Genomic DNA, 19,191 nt, shown 5'->3' on the forward strand with positions numbered 1-19,191 from the left:
ATGCAAAGTCAAAGGTATTTTACAAATGTAGTAGTACTCAGCAGGTTAAATCCATTTCTTGTCTTTTCTACATAGAGCAAGCTCTTTGCAACTGACTGACAAGTTGCCCTTCATCAATATGAATACCAGGTAAGCACAGATTATTCAGCATTTTTAATAAGAGCCATAATTAATGTCATGGGCATAAGTGCATACTTGGGTGGGATTGAAACGAACAACCTCCTAATTACTAAACTCTTTGCTTTCAAAATGGTACGTTCTACATTAATATACTAAAAACGAAATACTCCTGACAAAATTGTGCATTCTAGGGGTTAGAGATCTATGGAATTTTCCCTTCCAAAACAGGATGTATGTCATTTATAACAAAATATACTGAGTGTCAAAACAAAGGGGTCCATAAACCGCAGTTAGGATAGAAAATACATAATTACTGCACAGCTCCATAACAAAGGGGTTCAACATGCATCATGAGCAATCAGTCTGAGCAACAAATATGATAGTTTGCAAAAATTTTCCGCATGATGATATCTCAACATTTCTCTCCTGAAGTTTACCAAAATCAATAATTGGGGGTGGCCAGGTTACTGATCTTAAGAAATGAAACAAGAATGCACATACACAAGCACAAATTCAAACCCGAATTATCATAAATTTTGGATATATCATTTTAAGAGATAACCCTGAATGTAATTTTCTTCCTCACGTCACTGGTAATATCTGCACTGCTAACATTCATACACAAAAATTATTGAGGATATTTCACAAAGCAATCAGGGTGGTACTTGAAGATGGTCAAAAATATTTCTCAAATTAAGGAATATGCTGTTAGATATTCCCTTACATCCAAAACATAAAGACGTGTTGCCATTTTTTCACAAAGTCTGTGCAGAATCAGAGAGACTTTGCAACTCTGGCACACATAGAATGGCAAGCCGTTTGTGAATGCCACTCATGTCTAATTACAGTTGAACCTCTATTATCCGGCCTCCCTTTATCCGGATCTCTCTATTATACGGACGCAATCTCGCCGTGATTTTTTTTTTTTTTTTTTTTTTTTTTTTAATAATTACGGGAGGAAAGGGGGATTCCCAACTCCTTGAGAACTCCTACACAAACACACATGAATTACATATTACTTCCAACATGATTAACATACATTACATCATATTTCCTTCCAAATTGCTTACCCTCAGACATTTTAACATCCCCAAACATCCCCAAATGTAACAATGAAAAGGTTGCAGTATACACATTACTACATGTGGTACTACAATGGGCTACATCAGTACATGTGTATGTATATGTACATGTATAAAGCATCGAGTCTCCCGTATCCGGCCAAATCCCTTATCCGGATGAGCCCCGGTCCCGACTTGTCCGGATACGAGAGGTTCAACTGTACCTGCATTCGATTCAGTTTCATGCACTGCAAAATGTGTGCGAAGTGATGACATACATGTAGCATTCAATTGCTTCACTACAACATTGCGAGACGGTATGTGTTGCTGCTACGTTTCAATGATCGATATCAGCCTTCTAAGTGATGGTACTATCATCTCTGCTTTCCTACCAGTACTCTACGTGGCAACAAAAACTTCAAGAAACCTTCTACTTTGCCTGCCTCACGCCCCCCCCCCCCCTTGAAATCCGAGATTTTAATCTACCTTTCACTTTCACTTGAGGAGGTAAATGACAGGTGATGAGTCTCAATAACATTTTCATCACATATTAAAGACACTCTGTAGACTACAATAGACATAATTCACATCTACAACAATTAAGCACAAGTTGTGGTGCGGTTCAGTCGGCAGATGCACAATTTGTCACGCGTGTTGCCGAAAGAATGCCGACAGCGAGTTAGATTACGGCTTTGTTGTGGCGCTATGATCTCCATGCTGACAAGAACCTGTATTTCATTTCAAGATGAATGTGCTCTGATAGATAATAGCTGATTGATGCATAGTTTCATGTACATGTAGTTACAGAGTCTCATAAGGTGTAATCACCTATTACTGAGGAAGCAATACGGATGCAATCTTTTGTAACCCTGTACTGTTTTTTTTTTTTGTTTTTTTTTTCGCTGATTGGCACTGATGCTGGGGTGCACTCTTTCAATAATTGGAACAAATGTCCAGAAACTAATTGTTAATAAGTAATTATTACCTAATCCCTGCTGTGTTAACATAGACTTCTTGTTGGACCAAGGTATATTGCTAAACCTGAGGGGTTTGCTGTTTTTATAACAAGGTCTAGTTTGGATGGATTACTAAATGCCAAGGAAAAATGTTGGAGATATACATGTATTATTAAAATGATCATGTTTCAGCTATTTTTTATTTGTTTGTGTTTTCAATCTCAAATACCTCAAGTTGATAAGAATGGATTTATAATTTTTTACACCATAACTCTTCAAAATACTTTCATGAATTGTTAATTTTGTGAATATCAAACATTTGCAAAAGAAGAAAAAAATAGAAATGGGATCATGACAAATGCAGAACAGATGTAAGAATGACAGTAAAGATGACACATCCTTCAATGTTGCTCCAATTTGTGATAGAATAATAGCAGAATTCATCACATTATGCATACAACCCGTAGTGCTACAAACTATCCTTCTATAATGCACTCAAGAGTATTGTCCTAGCTACATGTAGGGCCATTGCTGGGCATTTGGACTTTCCCTCTGCTTTTTTCTTTTTTGCTTTGTTTTTTTTTAAAAACCATAACATTCCCCTCACAGTTTGAACTGTGACCTTTAACCTTATGCCTAATTTACAGATAAGCTAAAAGTTCTACATATCAAAGGGAGGTATGAGAAATTTCTCCCACCCTAGACTCCTCCATCTCCTTCACCATTATATCTTAAAATATGTGACAATTCTACGCACACTGTGAGAGCAAATAATCTACACTCACAAAGACCTTTTTTCTAGAACTGTTTTGCCACCATTTGAAATAGACTTCAGTGCAGTTGTTAACACAACACTGCGCCTCTCTTGAAGTTTCCATACCTTTCTTCTTTTCAGTCACAAGATGACGTTTAAAACGTACAATGGATGTTAGCCTATGACCTTTCCCACAATACAACAGTTTTATTGATGAAATGGCATGAGAGCTTTTTGACGACCCCAATTTTCTTCATTTTTTCCCTTTTTTTTTTCTTCTTCTATTAAGGACTAAGTGCAAGTAGTTCTTTGAGAAGAGATAGTCTATTTTGGAAACTTGTGTGTTTAATAGACACTGGCCTACCATCTCAGATGTGATCTATATTTCACTGACGTCTTAAATGGAATGCTAGACCCTTTGCGTTTTAAGTTTGGTTTTTTTTTTAAATCTTGTTTACCTTTGGGAACAGTGATTTAAAAATGTTCAATATATCACTTTTGATGCAAATGTGTAGGTCAGTTGTATCACAAAACATCCTACCATATACATTTTTTGCAATAAAACCTAAAATATACAGAAATATTATTATTTTTCTCATTAAACCATAACTGCAGATGGCTTAGTCTGGAAACATTTTTACTATAACTATTGTTCCCATTTTATATCATACTTAACATCGATTACACTAGTTCAAATTTTTACATTGGTTCTTTCTATCCCTAACTCACATTTCAAAACTATTTTGAAGCAGTAATGCTGGGTTTTTGTTTCATCTGCAAATGCTAAATTATGCATTTAATGATAGCACATTATTCCCTTTAAACTGTTTGCATTGCAAACCTATCACTTTACCCACAGTAAACTTTACAGGTTTCCTGTACATCAAATGGCATGAGAAATTTTTCCCGCCACCTCACTCCTCTCTCTCTTTTGACCAACTACAATGTGTACACTCATTTAGCAATCAAACAGTCTAAAGAGTGTTTGGGACAGTCTCACCGCCTTGAGAACCCAATTGTATTACAGCCCTAAACTTGTACACCTGAGCCTTCACAGGGTCTCTACTTTTCCTGACGCCAAACCACCTTCAAAGAAGCTATGAATTGCAACCTACAACCTTACCCAAAGTTTAAAGAAAGGCTAAGGTTTTACATCCATTTAAAGAGTATGAGAACCGTTCTGCCACCCACACTGGTCTCCAAACACCTTTTATGACCGACTAAATGCTCACTGGTATAATCCAATAGTCGATTCTCTGAGGGCCTTAAGTCAACCAACAGCCTGGGAACCGAATCTCGCTCGCTTTGTGTCCAACCATCCAACGAGGGCTCTCTCCTCAGTCTCAATTCAAGGCTGCGCCATCTACACTTTCCATCACCTGCCTACCTGTTCCACCTACACTTGAAAATGGTCAGTCTGATTCTAAACACTATATTCACCCACACACTTATTCACCAATACACTCAATGCCTAGTTCAGTTTGCAAGGTTTTTTACTGGCATTCCATTAAAATATTCACTAAAAAGACTTGGCCTGTCAAGAAAGTCGGATATAGCCATAAAAGCATCATAACTGGACAATCCTCCCTGAAGGCAAACGCATTTACTGTAAAACCTACTTAACAATATTATTATCCCTACACAGTGAGAACATGTATCATGACACAATCCTGCCTTGCCAAACATTAAAGACCATGTGGTTTAGACTGCAGGTTTCCATGCATGCATAAGGTCCTTGGTTCAAGTCCCAGCCCAACAGTAGAGCCCTTTGGCGAGTCACTGACCACCTCATTGCCAAGTCTTCTAACCCATTGAGGACAGGCAGATTTTGCTACCAGTACCACATGCATTTCCAAAAGACACTTCCCCCGAGTATACTCAGGACTTATCCTCGACAGGTCAAAGGAGACTCAAGGTCATTTGTGTGTGTGTGTGTGTGTGTGTGTGTGTGTGTTCATTAATATCATAAGGAGCAGGGAGAAATCCCTATAAAGTGGCCCAACATACAAAGACCGGATGATAAGACCCAATGGTGACCCCCAAAGGGTCACATTCCCAAAGATGACCACACCCCGACCTGTCAAGCCAGGAAAATGTCTAGAAATTAATCATTTATAATGATAATAAAACATACCTGTCAGATAAAAAAGTATCACAGCTCAAGATAAGGATTCCAGCACACAGGAATGAGAGCTCCACTGCCCATGTATTTGTGCTTGGGATTTCAAGTTACGTTTTGCATGTTCTGCGAATGACATTATAAACCTGTCGTTACCATGGCAACTCACAAGGATGCAAGAGACATACCTGTATATCTGCATGGAAGGTGTCCGACTTGAATTTGCCTGTGATGGAGTTGACATGGACGAACATTCCATCCACAACTCTTTCCGGGAAGCCATATTTGCTTGGAACACTGTGGAACAAAAATCAAGATGCCCGCAGATTAATTTTAACAATTTAATAAATTTCAAATTGTCATGAGCAGAAGTAATTACGGAGCTACCCATAGAGAAATGCATAATTTACCAATAGCAGGACAAGTAAAGGGGTTGTTGGAAATGATGCAATAGCAAAGATTCAAGTTTTCAAAATGAAAACTGTTGGTACATTTTTCAAAAGACAAAACAAGAGCTTCATCCATTTGTCTAGAGCAAAGATGCAAACTATTGTAGCTATATTGTCATGCATACATGTTCATGAGGGGGTTGCAACAGGGTGCATGTAGAGGCAAATACTGTATACACTATAATTTTCGCGTACATAAATTTTCGCGAATTGCCGCTGTCACACATTTTCGTGAGTGGTTAAATTCGCGATTGGGGGACCAGAGAAAATATGAAGACTCTGAAGTGGCAAAGAAAGCGTGAATTTTCAACTTACTAGCAAATAAGAATGATACTAGTTATACACTGCATGAAAAACAAGAGACCCGCGGGTCTAGCGCTCACCTGAGTATCGCAAGTTCACCTTTCACGCAGTCACTAATCTAAATTACACACAGCTCTACCAAAATTTGACCAGGCATTCTCAAGTAGAAGATGAAAATGTACAATAAGGGCCCAATTTTTTTAAGATTCCTTAATTTGGGGGGATTGGGGCCCCCGGGGCCCTCTGGGTGGGGCATGGTGCCCATTTTGATAAATTGAGATCCTGACCCCCTAGGGATGCTACCTGCCAAGTTTGACAAAAATCCATCATGAGGTTTTCAGGAGGAAGATGAAAATGTACAATTCAGGCCCCCATTTGGACCCTTCCAACCACCCCCCACCCCCCTACCCAAGAGGGGCACCCCTGGATCTCCTATGAACAAACTTGAAACTACAGTCATTAATGCACTCACTCATAGTATTATCTCAGCTCTATAACTTCTGATTCTAGAGAAGATTTATAAAGATTCCTTCATTTGGGGGGTTTGGGACCCCTGGGGGCCCCCTGGGTGGGGCATGGTGCCCATTTTAACAAATTGAGATCCTAACCCCCTAGGGATGCTACCTGCCAAGTTTGGTGAAAATGGGTCATGGGGTTCTCAAGAAGAAGATAAAAATGTACAATTTAGGCCCCATAAGGACCCCTCCTCACCCCCTCCCCTGGGTCCCAAGGGGGGCACCCCTGATTCTGCCATGAACAAACTTGAAACTACAGTCCTCAATGTACTAACTCATAGTATTAACTTAGCTCTATCACTTCTGGTTCTAGAGAAGAAGATTTTTGCGGATTCCTTAATTTTGGGGGGTTTGGGCCCCCTGGGGGCCCCCTGGGTGGGGCATGGTGCCCATTTTAACAAATTGAGTTCCTAACCCCCTAGAGATGCTACCTGCCAAGTTTGGTGAAAATGGGTCATGGGGTTCTCAAGAAGAAGATGAAAATGTACAATTTAGGCCCCATTAGAACCCTTCCCCACCCCCCTCCCCTGGGTCCCAAGGGGGGCACCCCTGATTCTGCCATGAACAAACTTGAAACTATAGTCATCAATGTACTAACTCATAGTATTAACTTAGCTCTATCACTTCTGGTTCTAGAGAAGAAGATTTTTACAGATTCCTTAATTTTGGGGGGTTTGGGCCCCCCTGGGGGCCCCCTGGGTGGGGCATGGTGCCCATTTTAATTGAGTTCCTAACCCCCTAGGGATGCTACCTGCCAAGTTTGATGAAAATCGGTCTTGGGGTTTTCAAGAAGAAGATGAAAATGTAAAAAGTTTACGCACGACGCACGACGGACGACGGACGACGCACGACGCACGACGCACGACGCACGACGCACGACGCACGACGCACGACGGACGCCGGACGAAGGGCGATCGCAATAGCTCACTTGAGCCTTTGGCTCAGGTGAGCTAAAAAACTTACCAAAACTCTGTGAACTAGTAAGTTAGAATTCAACATTTTGAAGTGGTTAAGTCAATCGCGCTAGATTTCTGATGAGTGGTCCCCTTGCGATAATGGATTGGTTCTCTACAGTATTCGTAAGTAGATGTGGATGTGCTATATGTACGTAAACAAGCTTAGCCAGTATGGTCTGTTCGGTAAGCCGTGACATGGTTATACTAGTACTGAAATGTTCGTATCATCAAGGCAAGGGATTTATTTTGGAAGGTAATATTTTCGCGTGTTGTTAATTTCGCGAATAGCTCCTGACTCGCGAAATTCGCGAAAATAAAAAACCCGCAAAATATATAGCATATACAGTAATATGTCCCTCTACGATACATCCATTGCATCTACTTACATGTATGTATCATTACAGACTGTCAACCCTACCCAGCAAAAGATTGCACAAATGTTGTTCTTTCGTGAAATCATATCGGAATTTTTTGATGAAAAAAAGTGGCTATCATAATAGTTTTATAAGTGGTGCATCTGTCATACCGCAAAAACAAGATCCTTACTCACTGGTACCCTATAAGTAACACAACAGTCATAATGATACATGTAGAAACATGACATAAAGATTACATTAATCATCCAGGGCCAAACGTCATTCAATTCCATTGAAATTGCATGGAAATATGTTGCTGAAGAGACTCCAGGAAATGACATGAGCAAAAACAAAACAAAACAAAACAAAACCTAACACCATTAAAAAAAAAAAAAAAAACTTGGACAATTCTCACTTTCTACGAGCTACAGCTGTACATAGCTCCTCTTTAATGGTATGAAACCAGCTGTGTACAGACTGGCTATTACAATAAAGACCTACAAACACTTTGATCTGTCATTCACTAACATACACTTGCACATTAATATATTAGTGTACATCAATACAGATGTATTATGCATAAACCAGACTCATGTTGTCTGGCTATAGCACTGTATCTAACAGCTTTTGTTCAAGGCTGACTTATCTATTTTTTCATTCTAACTATGCTGCATTCATCATTCCATGAAATAATGATAACTGTAAAAACCTTGAATTTTTTGTGTGCATGAAACTATCACAAATTTGGTGAGGAGCGTAGATGTAAGAAGATTTGTGAAAGAAACGCAAACAGAAAAACTGACCAGAAATGAATAATAGTTATTAGTGGAAAATTGAGCAAAGAAAATGGGATTCTATCGGGATTCGAATCCGAGACCTCCGGATGCTAGCTCGGTGCTCTACCGACTGAGCTGTAGAAAGCCCTAGTTCAGTGTTCATCCCAGAAACCCTAAATTCTCAATGCTTGAATGGTCAGAAGCTACAGCAGTGTGTGTTTGTGTGTGACACACACGTACACATTTGAACCTGGCAGCTCGAATTCACAGAAGTTTCATGCGATGTATGTTTCTGGTTTTACAATAATAAAAAAAAATAAAACAAAAACAAAAACAAAAACAAAAAGAGAGAAACACTAAAAATAGATGGGGGAGGGGGGTGGACAGAGAAAGAAACGTACGACTGGGCCGCTTGTTTGGATTCCGACGCTGTCTTCCTCAAGTCTCGACAGGTTTCCATCTCCAGCTCCACTTGGTCCAGATACTGAAAGGAAAAGAGACAAGATTCCAAACATTGCTCAGCTACTGTAATTCACAATGCAAATTTATGTGCACATTGTTCAAAATTTATCTGTGATGCCACTCTCAAGCTAGTCAGAGATCTCTGGCTAGCTTCTCCTTTTTACAGGGAGGGGAACTTCCTGACTGAGTGGAATTATCCATTCAGAAGTTATGAATGTCTCGAGTGCTGGATAATTCCAAGTACAGCCGTCTCTACATGAAAATTCTCATTAAAAAAAAAACAAAAACGTAGAAGTAAAATCAGAACAGACGCTGGTATTAAAATGATTTAAAGAATCAAATAAATCTTCATTTATTCCTGAAAGAAGGGCACATACTATTCCTTTATCCCAATGAGGATGAGTCCAGAGTACATATACTCGGGCAATTGTCTATGGGCAATGCATGTTGTAGCAAAATCAGTCCGTCCTCAATAGGTTAACTTGTTACTAGGATGTTTTGTAACAATTGATAATGTCTTCTCTATGTGTAGAATCACATCACATAAAATCTGTGACATTTAGAAAGGTTTTACTCTTATCAATACTTCTCTTTCTTCCCCTATATTTCACCACTCAATCAATTTGAACAGCTGTCATTATTCCAAACATATGTTGTATTGACTTTTTTCTTCTTCTTTAGGAGGAATTCCCCTTTCATATGAAACTAATCAGAATTAAAGGTTAAAGGTCGCATAGTAATATGAGTCAAACTCACCAGACAGATTGGATGTGTTTTCAACTTGGTCCATGGAATCTGTAACGAGAGCAGAAATATTTCCAGAGTCAGATTATATCAACCAGTGCAAGACCCTCCATCTGAACAATTTATTGGTATTGCACATTTAACTCTTGCCTCTGGCTACAAGGGGGGTCAACATCAAAAGCAAATCATTTTGACTTTTGTTGAAGTTTCTCAGAGGTGCTTATCTATTTCTATCAGATATGCAACAGGCAATACAGTTTCTATTGTACATTTTACCAGGTGAATTTTCTTACATGTTGGATAGTTTTACAAATTTCATCTTTTTACAAATATCTGCATGAAATTGCAGGACCGAGGTGCTCATCACATACTGTACATTTTACCCAGTGAATTTTCTCACCATATGTAAGATGGTTTTACAGCTTTCATCCTCTTTAATACAAATATCTGTATCAAATTTCAGAAACTTTGTCATGCAAAGTGCTGCTCTAAACAATCAAAACAAGCATTTAAGTACGGTATTGGACAGTTATATGCTATTGGACGTCTACATTTTTCGCAAACAACAATGAAAAATGGATGACAGAGTACTCACACATAATGCATTAAAATATGAGTCCATGAGTCTGCTTCATAAAGATTGATCATTTTATAAGATTGATCTTACTATTGATGTGATACAAAAAAAGTTATGCTTAATCTGCTAAAATCTGTGCTTTAAATCAAGCATAAGTATCCCCATGACATAGACAAAGTTTATGATCAATATTGATCTCACGCTGGATTCGCTGAGTTATGCTCAAAAAAACGAGTGCAATTTCAATTGTAACACTTTGTGAAACAGGCCCCAGAAATGGTATATCGCATATTCTCATCTAATTTGTACGACTTCCAGCAAAGACAAAAAAAAAAAAAAAATCATATGGGAGACGAATTCAAGAGATGACCATCATTCCTCAAGCCTGACATGGCGGTAAGCTTTATCAAAGAGGGGGAAATATCTATAGGAAAGAGCCTTGGATTTACTGCATCTTGCAATAATTCAGTTGCCATGGCAATAACTGAATATATTTGCAGTTGATCTGCCGCTGCTCTCCTATAACTATAGCGATGGCAATTTTTGATCGAGTTGCACCGACATGTCTTTGATAAAATTCATTTCATGTACATTTGTGATGATAGATCTACCGCGGCTCTCCTGTAACTATAGCAACGACAATTTTTGAACGAGTTGTATTGACAAGTCTTTAACTTTCATGCAATGCACATTTGTAATGATATGTCACTTGATCCTATATTTGTATAACAAGGACTTTGGTCATCGTGTACAACACTTTGATGGTTTTCTATGACAATCTGCGATCAGAGCACAAAAAGGAATAAAATACTTAAGATTTTACGTTATGAATTCATACTGCAATTGCACACAGCTGCAAGTTTGCCTATGAAACTTGTACATGAATGTATAAACCTTGCAGTTTATACTGCATGTCCATAGTTCATCCTGTTAGTGTGGTATGTTGCTTTAAAGTACAAAAACAGAAAAAAATCAGAGAAGTAGACTAGGGGGGGGGGGGAATCAGATACACAAAAAAGTTATAAATGAAGTGATTTGATAAAGTCTTATTAAACTGTACAACAAATTGGCATACCTAGAAGAGATCTGAAGATTTTTTTTTTCACAAGAAATATGAAAATTTGTGACGTCTTGCGTACAAACAGAATGGAAAACTGCTCAACACTATACGGAGTTGCCACTTTACTTATGAATGCTCTCTACCCTTTATCAGTTTGTAACCTTTTTGTGTCTCTAATCTTTCCCAAAATTTTTACTTATCTACTTATCTGCTTTGTTTTTTTCATGGAAAGCTAAAGAATACAGACTGTATCTGGATGGAATTCTCCTTTAACAGTATCAAGAGGATCGCATACCGATAGTAAAACTTTGACCCAATAATTGTTGTACCAACTGTACAGCTATAACAAAGAAAACACAACCACTCACAGGAGTATAAAGTGCAATATCTACACATAAGTAGTTAGGTCAACAGGTGTGCACAAAAACCCACTGTATGTATACAGACATATTTGATGCACGGTACATTTGTACGTATCTGAAGTGCTGTCTGCTATTGCTATTTATATCTACACACGCTGGAGAGGAGTAGTAATAAAGTCCACAAACACACAAATGTGTCACTGATTTACTATAGTGATTACGATGGCAGAGTTTGCTTAGCAAATTTCTGAAGCATGCTACTTCTTACGACCTCAAGCCATTCATACACGCCTAGATACTAATATATGACAGAACTAGCGGTGTGCAGTGACCTATTTTCAATCATTGTCTGTCCTACTAAAAAGGTTAATATTTCTTTTGAATACTTACAACAAAACCATATTTCTATACACAATTTATAATCCCAACAAAAAAAACATATAGGTATTTCACTCTGCATGCATGATTGAACATGTTCATCAAATACGGCGTACCACAGCCTGAAATGTCCCACGGCTGTTCTCACCAATCCCATCCCCCCCCCCCCAAAAAAAAAAAAAATGACGAAAACTTAATAGTAGACATGGCAATGTGTACAGGACTCTTGTGCAATCTAGTAAAATTCACAATTCTGTGTCTTTCAGCTCTTTATCTCTGATGTGATACTCTGTGAAACAACTTCTAGTTTGTAATTGAGTCCTACAATTTGTATACAAATGTAATTACAGATGTATTGTAAAATTTGTTATTGTGTCTTTTCTATTGCCCCCTAGGATTGTTACATATCATAAATTTGTCCTTCATACCATCCACTTTGTGTTATATAACATGCAGATAATGACCACTAATAACTCCAGTTATTCCCATAATCATTTCAGACAGTTCGGAGTCGTAGCATAAATTGAGATGCTTCATGCGCCCGGTCATGTCAGTATGACGTGTCATGGTCTGAGTTTTAAAATTTTCTTTTAAAGCGCAAATTCCAGTAGGGTCATATTTTTCGATTTATAAACAGACCACACAACTGACAAAACAAGAAGTCTATTCAGTATTCTGACTGACAAGCAAAGGGCAGAAGATTCATGCAGTCGCCGCTAGATTGCAAATCATTTATTTCATTTGTGTGAGTGCTTTGTTTAATTTTGCTTCTTTTTTGTTATGAAATTTAGAAGAACCCTTTTCTTTAATCCAACAATTCCCAGAAACCACAATATTTCTGTAGTTTGATGCTATACTACATCTCTTCATGATTAAGTTCTTCACTGTAATTGCAGGGGAATAAGGTATTAATATACAAACTTCTCTTAAAGGGACTTTACAGTACTGGTTGAGGTAGGGATTCATGTTTTGAACATTCCTATTCAAGTGAGATCATGAGAAACCTCTTATGAAATATGAAAGAGCATGTAATTTTAAGAAGGATTCAACGCTTATTTGATGAAAATTTGTTTTCAAATGTCTGAGATATATCCCAAAAATTGATAATAATAAAAGGCGACAGGCCCTGCCTTTTATTAGGATCTCTTTTTCCACCTTGTTTTTGGATATCTAAGCCATTTCAAAACCCAATTTTCATCAAATAAACTTTTGATACCCCTTAGGATTGCATGCTCTTTGACATCTCATAGAGTAGTTTCTGAATATCTTGCAAGACATTAAAAGCTAAATCCTCACCTCAACCAGAACTGTACACACCCTTTAATTTTACTTTACGTTGGTCATACATCATAGAATTATCTATTTCAGTTGCAAAATCTTACAAACCTCAAGATTATAAGAGATTGGCAACACATTTCCAAAGATCACAGTTTATGTTTGCATAAAAGTTTCAAGTTAGAAAAGTTTTTCTAAAATTTTAATTTTGTGCAGAGTTAGTGAATTAAACCAGTTCCTTCTAATAGTTCTTAAAAATATGATGATATAAAGCTTGCCATAAAATGATAATTTTTGCAGCGACAGTCCCTCAGGACTTGGGAGATTAAAGCTCGTCATTGCAACATCAACCTACGCATCATTGCCACGCTTTATCTCCGCCAGAATAATGGCGGGTTAAGGGCCAATTTCACTTTTGATCAATGAGCAAGCTTGGTCCACTGGGATCGGGAGACTCTGCGAAGGTATATCTTACGGTTGGAATTGAAAGTCATCCCGCAACTGCATGGCTGACTGCAAAAGCAGACAATATATCAAATGATGTTATTAACCACCTCAAAACCAAAGCTCTGAATTTAGCACTGTCATCCACTACAGACTGGTTGTCATTGGTAACGAGAGAGGTACATAAGCCATCTCTTCATTAAAGGGTCAGTTCGGGGTTTAAAGGGGAAGTTTCCCTATGCATGTACAAATGTATGTTCAGGGAATGTTTTCTATTACACATGTCAACTGCTCTTTCAATGTCCAAGAAAGATATAATTGTGAGATGACCTTGTATCTCAAATTTTTGTGAAAATTACTTTTTTGGATTTATGGTCAGATAATCAGTTAAAGTGATATCCTGTCCAAATCCTAGCTGTCTTACCCCCAAAATGAAGCTACCATGGCACATCAAAGGAAAGGCTATCCCATTTGAAGTAGTGCTTCGGCTACCATGTTTGTTTGTTTGTTTGTTTTCTGTTGTTGTTGTTTTTCTCTCCTGAACGTTTTACATTTTGCAACTACGAGGTCTTGTTGCTCCAGAGACCATAATACATTTTAAAATAGATTTATTCATGTTTTTCTGCCAAAAATTTACTACCCACACGTAAGAACATGTTTGGGCATCTTTCTGCCAAATAGAAAGAATCGCTCTAATTAAAGATAACTACCTCTTTTGTAGTATGAAAGCATTCTTGCTGCATCAATGCGCTTTGACATAATATATCTAAGTCATAATGTATCAAATACTGTGTACTTTCATTATTGCAAATTTTGTGAGTCACCTGATTTTTGCAATACGGAGAACACACCCAAAAAGCTGCCATTGAACTGTATTGATGCAAATGCACAATACATTATCCAAGATGAAAAAAAAAATGTTTATTTTGCTTATAAATGACAAAAAGGATGACATATGAGCTGTTTATTACATTCCTAATGATGACAATTGATTTTTAAACAAACTTGAGAGATCTAGTGATAATCAAACTTTTTTAGTCTTATGATAGTCACCTTCAGAACAGTACTGATGATAATACACGAACAATCATAACAAAGAAAATGTAATAATAAGGAAATGGTAACCATAATCCCACAGACCATTGGCTTTCAAAGATCTTTCACCTGTGCATTGTGTGAACATGGATGAACATGCAATATTAATACTTTGACTGGGAAAAAAAGTGTTGATAAACAAAAATTGTATTATATCCTAAGAACCAGATCACTAGTCTGACAGCAAATGGCACAAATGTATGTTTCAAAGACCCGCAGAATATTTATTTTGATACACATAAGATGCATTACACATTCTTCATGAATAGCAACAGCACTGCAGATATCAGTAGGTTTTTAGGTTATGGTGCTCAAAGGGTTAAACTCGAAACCCAAACAAGTATCACTTATCTCACCATTACTTTAAAACTATCAGGAAATATTCACAGCACGGCTTCCCAAAACTCCAACCTCCCCGACCCATCCATTTGCAGACAGAACACACCATGACAGGGAAAATTCAATCAATACTCAATGATGAAATTTATTGGTCGAATCGGCAGCTGTTGGAATGGAGGGATCAGTTTAAAGGTGAGCGGTTCGGGATGCCACTGATGAATGAAGATTACACCGTAATGAGGTCGCCTCGCAAAAGACTCACGTTGTAACAAGTGCACGTAGGTAGAGACTACAGTACTGTACGCACGAGAACAATAAAGCTACTGGTTTCATTAGCTTCACTGAAAGGCATCAGCTGGGCTGGTGGTATCAAATTCTTCCATCCCCAGGCTCATGGTGCATACATAAACAATCAAAACAACAACCATTCACATATACGTATCCCATACAGGTTTCTTGCAACAATCAACATACACTGTATGTTTCATATTTATTGCGCCTTTTTTAAAGGGGTGATATAATTGTGGTTGAGACGGGGGATTCAGATTTTACCTTTTTTGCAAGATGATCAGAAATTGCTTACCTATGAAATACATGTATTAAATAGCATACAATTCTAAGAGGAATTCAAAAAGATGGTTTTGAAATGGCTGAGATATCCAAAAACAGGGTAAAACAAAGTGATCCTAAAGTAAGGTAGGTCCCACCTTTTATTAAGACTTCTATGTTTTGTTTTGTTTTTGATATCTCAGTAATTTTAAATCCAATTTTCATCAAATAGACTTCAAATTCCACTCAGAATTGTATGCATTTTAATATTTCGTAAAAGGTTTCTCATCTCATAAACAAATAGTCGGAAACCTGCAGCCCCATCTCAACCAAAACTATACCATCCATATCAAAATATACTTTTGGAAATTACTTTTCTTTTCATTGCTTAGCATTGCAAGTATTTTGATTTTTTACCCCTTACTGTTACTACCATATGTATACTGCACTTTCATTTGTGGCTATCACTGGTATCAGTCATGGATGAGATGGCACACACTATAGATACGAATTTGTATTCATAAAGGATACAAAAGTGTACATGAATACTATGCTTTATATCTCAGTGAGTTTAAAAACCAACATGCCTGTTATAAAATGGAAAATTATTTGTTTTTTTCTACTCATGTGTATAGTAGGCCTACAAACTGGCTTATGAATTTGAATCTGCTCTCGAATAAATTTCATCACAAGTGTGCTGTTTACTCATCGTCATGCATGTACAGCTGCGGTTCACCGTACCAGCGGTGTTTGATAACACGGCAAGGGAGGCGGGCTGCGGCAGGCACAAAATGCTCATTACGACCCGCGGGCCACCCATCGCATTCATAATCGGGACAAAAAGCAGACATCACATCGGGCGACACATGACAACATTTTCTCTTTTTCTTTCCTTCAAATTTCCAGTGAGAAATCTGCATCAAACCACAAGAGACTGTAGTACATCTGGACAGGAAGCTACAACAACATACAGTAGCTCTATGATCTGGATACAATGTGTTCATTTTCATCTACCTGTATACTATACATTGTACATTCAGTGTGGATCACACTCTGTGATATAATCCATATGTTTGTTTCAGTCTCCCTATCTCTTTCTCTCTCTCTTCTATCTATTGATCTGTGTATCTGTCTGTACCTCTCTATGGCCCAAGGCCTACCCATGACATTCATTGTTTGGGTGAATATAATTATAATATGTCACGAGAAACCACAGCATACTCTCACTCACTGCTTCTTGGACATTCTCTACAAAAGAAAACATGTATACTGTACTTGACTGCAAATTGAACATTCTATCCATCTCTTTCTCTCTCTCTAATCCCTTTATATTTCTCTTTCTTTCTATCTCTCTCTCACACTATTATCTTTGCCTTTCTTTCTATCTCCCTTCTCTCTATCTCTACTTCCATTCCTTCTCCCTCTTTTATCTTTCTCTTTCTTTCCATCTCTCTATATATTCACTCTCTACTTCTATCTCTCCCATCTCTCTTTTATCTCTCTTCTTCTCTATCTATTTCCTCTCTCTCACATATCTTTTATCTTTGATTATTTCTTTCTCTCCCTATATATCTCAAACGCTTTTATCTTTCTCTCTACTTCCCTCTCTAGTTTCCTCTCCCCCCCCCCCCCCCCATCTCTTTTTTCTCCCTCTACTTATGGCCTAAGGGCCTACCATGGCATTCATTATTTGGGCTAGCAGACTAGATGCATTGTAGGAAACAAAGCATTCCCTTCATGACTACTACTTTGACATTTGCAATACTACAAAAGAAACAGGGACACAGAACTGAATTGCCACTGGACATATTGTTTGTATGTATGTCTGTCACATACTGAACAAAAATGTTAGTCACCTGCATGTCTGTCTGTCTGTCTGTTTCTCTCACTGGTGTTCTCTCTCCTTGTGGGTGGTGGTGGGGGAATCTCCTACACCATTCTTTGTTTGGGCGAATAGACAACACATTGTTAGAAACACAATCTGTCTTCAATACTTGAGATACAGCTTTACTCTTTCATTACTCATACAACAATCTTTCATTTTATGATTATGAATTGACAATGATAGAGTGTGCACACACCTATGGATATCTTTATAAAATTAAATCAAATTAAATTTACTCATTTATTTTAACCAGACTTACAAAATCGTTAGTGTATATCTATGAAAATATATCCTTCTCTTTCTCCATCTCTTAGTGCAACTGTCTGTCCATCTGTCTGTCTGTCTGTCTGTCCTGCCTCTCAATATATGGCTAAAAGGCTGCTGACAGCATTATCTTGGCAATGGAGATAATACCCTGTGAGAAGAAACTGGGACAATATACATGACCTGAATTGAGCACACTCCTATGTCTAATTTCTTTCAACACAACCACATTCCCTTCAGATGACATTATATAGAATTATAGGTATAAATACTATATAGCCTTGCGTTTAAGTCGTTATTCTACAGCCAAGTATCACAATTTTCTGCAATTTGGCTTCCGATCTGATCTTGATCAAAACTTGATCATAACTCAAAGGCTTAAACACCCATGTGTTCTGATCAGGCTTACAATCAGCTACAGCCTTGATTTATCACATGTAGGGCCCCAAAGGTATCCTTATCTGTTTCAATTTAAAGCTTGTGGTGGTACATGTGTAGGTATGCTTGCTATGTAGAAAGTCCAAACATCAAAATTCTAGTTTCAAAGTCCTATGCTATGACAGAGTATGTAACACTTCACTCTGACAGAACATGTAGCCTAGCTTCCAGGCTTTTGAGATAATAAGCCTCATATAAATATTGTATACAAATGTACATCATCCGCTCAATATCATAGCCACACATTTATAGGTTGCAAACCTATCCTTGTTTTTATAGTGTGCAACTTCATAAAAAGCCAATATTGGTGTGTGTTTTTTGTTTTGTTTTCTTTTTGTTTTTGGTTTTGATATTTTGTTTTGCTTTGTTTGTTTTTGTTTCTTGTTTTGCTTTTGTTTTTGTTTTTTGTTTGTTTGTTTGTTTGTTTGTTTGTTTGTTTTCTTTTCTTCTTTTTTTTGAGGGGGGGGGGGGTTAAGCCAAGGCACAAAAACAATACTTAACATTTTTTAATATAGGCATGTCATAAAATAGTTGTACATGTGACTGTGCATTGTGTGTGTCCTTTATTATTCACACAGATATCATTAAGCAGTCAAGAGCTTTGCGATGATGCAATGTAATGCTAACAGGGACTGACAGATTTTAAATCCAATAATGGGTCATGATGGCCCATCGGATCTACACACTATGGGGGGAGAGCATTGGGATTTGTTTCCATGTAGTATGGGGGGGGGGGGTCACTATTCATGGGATTATGCTGCTTTCCTTCTATATGCAGCAAGGTAAAAGCTATGATAGAGTTACTGAGAAAAAAAAAATTTCATCACATAACATTTAACTATACAGTTTGCCTTTAAATTTGCCATAGAGTTTCAAGCACATATATTTTGTAAAGCCTCCTTTTTTTTGGGGGGGGGGGGGGGAGGTGAATGTTGAAAAAAAAATACTTTCAAA

The 19,191-nt window shown here is 37.7% G+C and overlaps 1 protein-coding gene across 1 annotated transcript in view; it reads right to left on the minus strand.

Moving 5' to 3' along the window:
• LOC139727682 (bridge-like lipid transfer protein family member 3B) overlaps positions 1–19,191 on the minus strand; it is a 101,209-nt gene that overhangs the window by 48,849 nt on the left and 33,169 nt on the right. The window contains exons 3-5 of the mRNA XM_071638661.1: positions 9,584–9,622; positions 8,767–8,849; positions 5,199–5,307 (exon numbers count right to left, since the gene is read on the minus strand). Coding sequence (XP_071494762.1) covers positions 5,199–5,307; positions 8,767–8,849; positions 9,584–9,622 — 231 coding nt within the window. The remainder of the gene's footprint in view (positions 1–5,198; positions 5,308–8,766; positions 8,850–9,583; positions 9,623–19,191) is intronic.

Source organism: Diadema antillarum, unplaced genomic scaffold (genome assembly GCF_040938485.1).
Source record: "Diadema antillarum isolate AM-2024a unplaced genomic scaffold, OU_Dant_1.0 seq00000142_RagTag, whole genome shotgun sequence".
NCBI classification, from domain to species: Eukaryota; Metazoa; Echinodermata; class Echinoidea; order Diadematoida; family Diadematidae; genus Diadema; species Diadema antillarum.